Here is a 7,843-nt window from a genome sequence, read left to right as displayed (position 1 = left end):
GAAAGAAATCAAATTTATTGATAAATAAACTACAAAAATCAGCTCAAGTAATATAACTAAGAATAAGCATCGGATTATTATATTATCCAGCAGTAATTTACCTAAGCTGGTCGAGAGGAATTGACCAAGACATATTATTGCATAACATAAAATATATTAATTAATTTGATTTTTCGCTTTGACAGTACGTTTCATAAAACCATATGATCTTAATTCTTAACCTATATAATCGTAACTTCCATCATTTCTTTTTTTTTTTTTTTATCCTACTTATATTCAATTGTATCTCTCCAAATCAATGCTACGAGCATGACTCGGAAGAAATGCACATGGTGCAAAGAATGCAACGTATCCCACAATTAACAAAGCAAAGTACACAATGCCAGATGAACCATGCATGGGACAGAGTTGTATCTTTCACACGAAAGAAAATTTCACCTTCCTTCACATAAATCCTACCGTTGGATAGTATGATGGTTGCTTCGAGAGCTGCACAGTTAGATGAATGAAAAGGTCCGAAAGTATCTTGAGATCTATATAGAGCATGATGTAATTACATTCAGCAATATCAAAAAAAATAAATCAATCATTCTTCCATGCAAAAGATACAGTCCAAACATGATGAATCATATCCTATTTATCTAATAATGTCGAAAGCCAATAGCACAACTTTATAAATCCCATGCTGTCCCCTTGCAAGTCTACAATTCCAAACGTTGCTTCATCCCGGAAAATGGGCCATTTGCATGTTTTTATAAACCGCCTACCCTATTATTAATATTGTAGACATCCTATGCTATAGTGCGAAGGTCCACTTAAGAATTTATTGACACTAATATTTTTTTTTTTGTGCATTACAAATAATGTAAAAATTTTGACATAAAATGCATCACTTTATGTAATTGAGTCATATGGCCATCGATTTTCAACACACATTTAATATTTGCAGTTTCACTTTTTGATTTGAAAATTTTGAATGACAAAAATATTATTATTTTTAAAAAAAATTATAATATTTATGTCCATATCATGACATCCTGCGTGCAGAAAGTCATAATTTTGAGATAAAATATCATAATTTTTTCTAAAAAATAAAGATATTTTCGTCATTCAAAATTTTTAAATCAAAAAGTGAAATTACAGACATTAAATATATGTTGAAAAGTGATTGGACAAAAATATTTCTTTTATATTATGATATTTTGGACCATATTATGACATCCTGTACCATATTATGACATCTTACATGTAGGAAGTCACAATTTGATGCGGGATGTCATAATATGTTATGAAATATTATAATTTTTTGAGTCATAAAATGTTATTTTGAAGTCATAATATGTCATAAAATGTATAATTTTTTAAAAATAAAAATATTTTTATAATATAAAATTTTTAAATAAAAAAATAAAAATATATATTAAATAATAATAGTTACGTAAATTAATTATATAAAATGATATATTTTATATCAAATTTTGCATACCACCGCCTGCGCACAAAAAATTTCTTATAAAAAAAATGCAAGCTAACGTAACCAAACGGCCCAATAGATATGTCAACCACCCTCCCAGCGTCCCGCCTCCCACTCCCACGCGCCCACCTTACCTCCGTCCTCACCTACTCCGTCATCTCTAACGGAGTAACGCCCCTCCGTCAACCCCCAGTCGCTTAATAATAACTCCTCACCCCACCTCTCCCCACCTCCATCCACTTCCTCACCACCACCAAACCACCTTCTCTCTCTCTCTCCGGTCTCTTCTGGAGAGCTGGCCATGGATTTGGTCCTCCTGGAGAAGGCCCTCCTGGGCCTCTTCGCCGCCGTCAGCCTCGCCATCGCCGTTTCCAAGCTCCGGGGGAAGCGCTTCAAGCTGCCACCCGGCCCCCTCCCCGTCCCCATCTTCGGCAACTGGCTCCAAGTCGGCGACGACCTCAACCATCGAAACTTGACCGCCCTCGCCAAGCGCTTCGGCAACATCCTCCTCCTCCGCATGGGGCAGCGCAACCTGGTCGTCGTCTCGTCCCCCGAGCTGGCCCGCGACGTCCTCCACACCCAGGGCGTCGAGTTCGGCTCCCGCACCCGCAACGTCGTCTTCGACATCTTCACCGGCAAAGGCCAGGACATGGTCTTCACCGTCTACGGCGAGCACTGGCGCAAGATGCGCCGCATCATGACCGTCCCCTTCTTCACCAACAAGGTGGTGCAGCACAACCGCCACGGCTGGGAGGAGGAGGCCCGCCGGGTGGTGGAGGACGTCAAGGCCAACCCCAAAGCCGCCACCGAGGGGATCGTGCTCAGGAGGCGGCTGCAGCTTATGATGTACAACAACATGTTCCGGATTATGTTCGACCGGCGATTCGAGGGCGAGGATGACCCGCTCTTCAACAAGCTCAAGGCTCTGAATGGAGAGAGGAGCAGGTTGGCTCAGAGTTTTGAGTACAATTATGGGGACTTCATTCCCATCCTCAGGCCCTTCTTGAAGGGATACCTTAAGATCTGCCAGGAGGTCAAGGACCGCAGGCTCCAGCTCTTTAAGGAATACTTCATCGAGGAGAGAAAGTAAGCGTTCGTATTATCTTATATCATATCATATTAATATAATTAGGTTCTAGAGCTTATTAATATTGTTCGGTATTTATTGGATTCATGAGGCTTGGCTTTGGTAGATGGCTGTCGCTAGCTTTTGTTTTCTGGCACAGTACTTCGGCTTGGCAATTAATTGTTACTGTTTCCCTCTTAAGATATGAGGCTGGTATAAGCTAGTTTCTATTTATTATTGATGATAGCATTCAAATTTGTGGGTAAAAAAAATATTGAAACAGGAAGTTGGCGAGTATAAAGGGGGCAACCAACGTGGAGCTCAAGTGTGCCATTGATCACATCCTTGAAGCGGAGAGGAAGGGAGAGATCAATGAGGACAACGTCCTTTACATCGTGGAGAACATCAACGTGGCTGGTACTTTTCTACCTTATTTTCTAATATTTGTCGCCTTTATGTTATTTATTTATTTTTTTCGTGTATATTTATTTTCGTCTTTATCCAACATATATTGGTAGGACAAAGAATTTTTGAGAAAAAAAAAATCGATCTTTTAATTAGGGAAGGAAAGATGTAGACAGAGAAGCCTCTTTAGGTATGGATTAAAGGTTGATGGAACTCGATAAAGATGGATGGAACTACCAGCGGTGCCATGATACGGTGGATGTGTGATGCGTTTCTTCCAAGGTCTCTGTCTGGATGATAAAAGAGGACAGGGAAGGTTGTGTGGATAAACTCTACGTTGATGTCATTCTAAAATGTTATCCCAGCCTTTTTTTTTTTTTTTTTTTCTATTTTCTTTTGGTAAATCAGATTAAACTAATCTAAAATAAATAAATCGGTGAAATCAGCAAATAAAATATAAAAATTTAGCAGAATTATCTAGCAAATTGTTCTAGCCTTTTGAGAGATTTGCTGGTTCCACATGAATTAGTACATCATTGCTTTTGGAGCCATTTGGGAATTGAACCTCTCAATGGATTCCTATGAGGTTCAACTTTTGATGGTTGGGACTGTTGGAATGGATGGAGGAGGTAGTGAGAAGAGGAATTCATGGAATGGAATTGATTCACGTGAGGGAGAGTAATCTAAGCATGGTCTTTCCGTATATGGTTCACATGAAGACTCGTACGTTCTCCAGCCTCTTGGAGCATAGTGGGCATAATTTATAGCCAGAAGACAACATATCTTCCAAATTTAAGCTGCTAGGTAACTTCTTTCGTGCAAGATGCATGTGGCAAGTACAAATAACAAACATAGAAAACTAGATGCCATCTTTCAGTTCATTGTATAAGTGCATATTTAGAAGGCACAAGTACAAATAACAAACATAGAAAACTTAAAAGGAGCATGGTACAGTTTCCCTTTCAGTCAACTCAGTAGTTCCTACTCTGCATGGCATCAGAAAATCGGCAACTCGTAAAGTTTATGGTGCAGTATGGGGAGCTGGTCGAGTTGCAGTTTGATACCATCGGATTTTTTTTTTTTTTTTTTTTTTTTTTTTTGTGTTGGGTGAGACCCACGAGTACATGCAATAGCCGTAGAGATGATATTATTTTGATTATTATTAAAAAAAAAAAAAGGATATCTGCATGTAGGTTTGGTTTACTTTGAAGTGAAGATATATAATTTATATTTAATAGATCACTGTACAACTTGATCAGTGCGATAAATGGGAAAAAATGATGCTAGTTTTTTTTTTTCAATGTGTAAATTGGATTCATATTAAACTAATTGTTTGTTTTTTTGGTAACATGATGCTACTTGTTTGATGACGGTTGGGAAACAGGGAACCTGAATGATAGCCCTACTCCACCATGTTGTTTAAATTATTCAAATGGGAAAATATTAAATTGTTTTGCAATAAAGAAAACAAGCCGAACTTGAGGACTTATAAGACTCTAGTAAGGTTAAAACTACAAAAATATTTCGTGCAAACCGCACTTTACTCAAATCATGCAGCACAATTTTCTATTTTAGCTTTACATGCTACAAATAGTCAAATTTAAGATACTGGTAAGAGGACTTGAGAATATCCACATCCTTATAATATTTCTATTAGGGAAATGCCAAAGTTTCACAGCTTAATTTTGTAAAAACATACAAGTAAGTCAAATTGCTCGCCAATCTCTATTGAACTATTTCTATCAATTATTTTTTAGCTTTGGGATAAAGTATTGATCGTGAAGAAAAAAATTGAAGCAATAGCAATCCAATTGTGGGTGGCCTATAGTTTTCAACGTAGTAATCTTTATGGCCAAACTCTCCAATACCAATCATTCTGGAATTATAGATGAGCAATCAATAAAAGAAATAAAAGTGAAAAGCGACCTTAATCTTGAAATTTTATGAAGAAAAGTTTTAAATAATCACCCAATTGTCAGCCATTGATGTGGAGGTAAATAGATGCTAACAAATAGATGTATCCAACTCTCACCTAACCCATGCATCACCGGTCCTCCACTGCCACGTAAGACTTAGGAAATGGAGCCGTGACGGGTAGTTAACTATACTCTTTCCATCAACCAGTCACCATAAATTCAAGCGGGCCAAAAACCAACAATACTAGTCTTAGGTTCCCATAAGGGTCTATTTTTTTATGAATAAAAAATATACCGAAGAACCTATATATTTTTAGATAAATATTTTTTAGATAATATTTAGATAAAAAAATAATTTATTCATATTTTTTTACATGTAGAAAGTGGTTTAGAAATCTATTATCTTTATTTTTTTGCATTGTTATTTTTCTAGATAAGTTACTAAAATTTATCTATATTTTTTTTAAATTTGAAAAAAAATGAATAAAACTTAATGATGGAGATATTAGAAATATGAATTGAATAGTTTAAGAATAAAATTAAATACATATTTTACTGATTAATAAAAAAATGATTTAGTCATTTTTTAAATGAATAAATTTTTTTAATTTTATGAATAAATATTATCCATAAAAAATAATTTATATATTTTTTTTGAAAAATATAAGGATATGGATAAGTTAGACGTCGAAAAAGTTGACCAACTTTTCTAATGATAAATTAGACCAGTGATAAAAGCATATAAAAGCAACGTTGAATTACTCAACCATATTCATTAAGAACCCATCCCAAAGTCAGAAATCACTCTCACCTTGGGCTGGAAATATAAATATAAGTATATAAATATATTTATATATATTCGAAGTTTTTGTTCTCCCGTCTTATTATTCTGCGGTTCGTAGTCTAAACGGCCGTTTCATGCAGCCATTGAGACGACGCTGTGGTCCATCGAGTGGGGCATCGCCGAGCTGGTGAACCACCCGGAGATCCAGCGCAAGCTCCGGCACGAGCTCGACACCGTGCTCGGCCCCGGCGTCCAGATCACCGAGCCCGACACCCAGAAGCTCCCCTACCTCCAGGCCGTCATCAAAGAGACCCTCCGCCTCCGCATGGCCATCCCCCTCCTCGTCCCCCACATGAACCTCCACGACGCCAAGCTCGGCGGCTACGACATCCCCGCCGAGAGCAAGATCCTCGTCAACGCCTGGTGGCTCGCCAACAACCCCGACAACTGGAAGAACCCCGAGGAGTTCCGCCCCGAGAGATTCTTAGATGAAGAGGCCAAGGTGGAAGCCAACGGCAATGACTTCAGGTACCTCCCCTTCGGTGTCGGTCGCCGGAGCTGCCCGGGGATTATTCTTGCCTTGCCCATTCTCGGCATCACCATCGGCCGTTTGGTCCAGAACTTCGAGCTGCTGCCGCCACCGGGGCAGAGCAAGCTTGATACAACTGAGAAGGGAGGGCAGTTCAGTCTTCACATATTGAAGCACTCCACCATTGTGTGCAAGCCTAGAGTGCTTTAAGGTGTTGCTTTCTATTACTGTGCTGTTCTTTTGTTTGTCTTCTCTTTGAACTCTCTGGTGGTTGGGGGGGGAGATTTGAAATAATCAATTGTGACTCTTGATGATATTGTATATTTGTCTATGGAGAAATTGCAAGGGCAAGCTGGCATTTTGCACTACAAAATGTGTTGGAGTTTTGTCTCTTGTTTTTTGACTATTACTAGCAAATTCGATGAAATTAATACTTTAAGTCGCTGTTAAGACAGTCTTGCAATGGGATTTATTAGGGAGCACAAGGTTATTTTTGCGCGCGTGTACCTGTTTCATTAAACTAAGCCGAGAAAATGGGAACGAGACATCGCACCTTTATGTAACCTTGCATATGAGCTGTAGATGCTTTTCATGAATGGTGTCCATGCAGCGTTCTAAGGAAAATTAGGCAGATCTACGAGTGTCTTGTATTTCTCGACCCTTTTCATGAACGATGATGCCTATGTAGTGTGTGACTAACGGAATACCGACTTGAGCCGACCTAGACCTACCCAATTTTGATCTCATGCTCAATAGTTGAGATCAGGTTGGGTTTGGATCGAGGGGCTTGGATTAAATATTAGATTATGTTGGGTTCTCGAGAAAAAGCTTTAGGATCTCGGTTGCATTTAGACTAACGTCCAAATCAACTCGGCATGCCTAATTCCCTTTCACATAATGTAGTGAAGCATTATAAGAAATTATCTCTGAATCGTTTGTTATTTTCTCAAACTTTTCCTTGGCAAGTTCTCCTTTTCTATGCAGATTTAAAGATGACGTTGGAGAACATGTGGTGTATTTGATTCGCAATCAATTAGAATCGAAATAGAAAAATCAATTAAACAGGTAAGTATTTTTGAAAAATCAATTAAATAGTGAGATAGTTTTAAAAAATAAAAATTTTATGTAAACATATGTAACGATATTTAAATATTGGAAGGAGCATTGGGATTTGATTTTAAAAAATTAAGAGAGTATTTGGTTGGAGGGAGTAGCGGTCAGAATCAGAATGGATGACTTTCATTCCAACCATTTGATTGGGAGGAGTTCTATTTCGATTCTGATTTCAAGATGAAGTAAAAATGATTTAATTTATATAGAACTCAATCTCTATTTTCTTCTATAGATTTAAATTTTTATTTAAATTTTGATTTCGATTCTGATTTTAATTATAAATTAAATATTTTAAAAAATTTGATTATTATGATTTCGATTCTAAATTATTTTAATTTTAATTTTTATTTTAATTTCAATTACAAACCATATACTCCACCAGATTCCTACTCTTTCATGTATCGGAATATATCTCCCTCCAACCAGTAACTCATTTCCACTCCATTACAGCCCAACCATCCCAACCAAGCGCGTGCAAGGTCTTGATGGAAGATGCACAGTAACATATTCCGGCGGATCACGTCACTAAACATGTTGTCGCGCCAATCACGTTTAA

At 37.6% G+C, this 7,843-nt stretch overlaps 1 protein-coding gene across 1 annotated transcript; it reads left to right on the top strand.

Moving 5' to 3' along the window:
- The first annotated feature begins 1,694 nt into the window (after nt 1–1,694).
- Nucleotides 1,695–6,547, top strand: LOC105057212 (trans-cinnamate 4-monooxygenase). Its single transcript, XM_010939722.4, has 3 exons — nt 1,695–2,560; nt 2,824–2,957; nt 5,786–6,547. Exons 1-3 carry the CDS (start codon nt 1,776–1,778, stop codon nt 6,382–6,384), a joined length of 1,518 nt encoding a protein of 505 aa, XP_010938024.1. The 5' UTR covers nt 1,695–1,775; the 3' UTR covers nt 6,385–6,547.
- The last annotated feature ends 1,296 nt before the right edge of the window (nt 6,548–7,843 follow it).

This window comes from Elaeis guineensis, chromosome 14 (assembly GCF_000442705.2).
Source record: "Elaeis guineensis isolate ETL-2024a chromosome 14, EG11, whole genome shotgun sequence".
Classification (NCBI taxonomy): domain Eukaryota; kingdom Viridiplantae; phylum Streptophyta; class Magnoliopsida; order Arecales; family Arecaceae; genus Elaeis; species Elaeis guineensis.
Note: the sequence above shows the minus strand (reverse complement) of the source record. Positions and strands in the feature narration are given on the sequence as shown.

Excerpts from the sequence above, each read along its gene's own strand:
- LOC105057212 (XM_010939722.4), top strand. The coding sequence starts at position 1,776 with ATGGATTTGGTCCTCCTGGAGAAGGCCCTCCTGGGCCTCTTCGCCGCC. Across the intron at positions 2,561-2,823 it reads TACTTCATCGAGGAGAGAAA|GAAGTTGGCGAGTATAAAGG; the intron begins GTAAGCGTTCGT and ends ATATTGAAACAG. Across the intron at positions 2,958-5,785 it reads GGAGAACATCAACGTGGCTG|CCATTGAGACGACGCTGTGG; the intron begins GTACTTTTCTAC and ends CGTTTCATGCAG.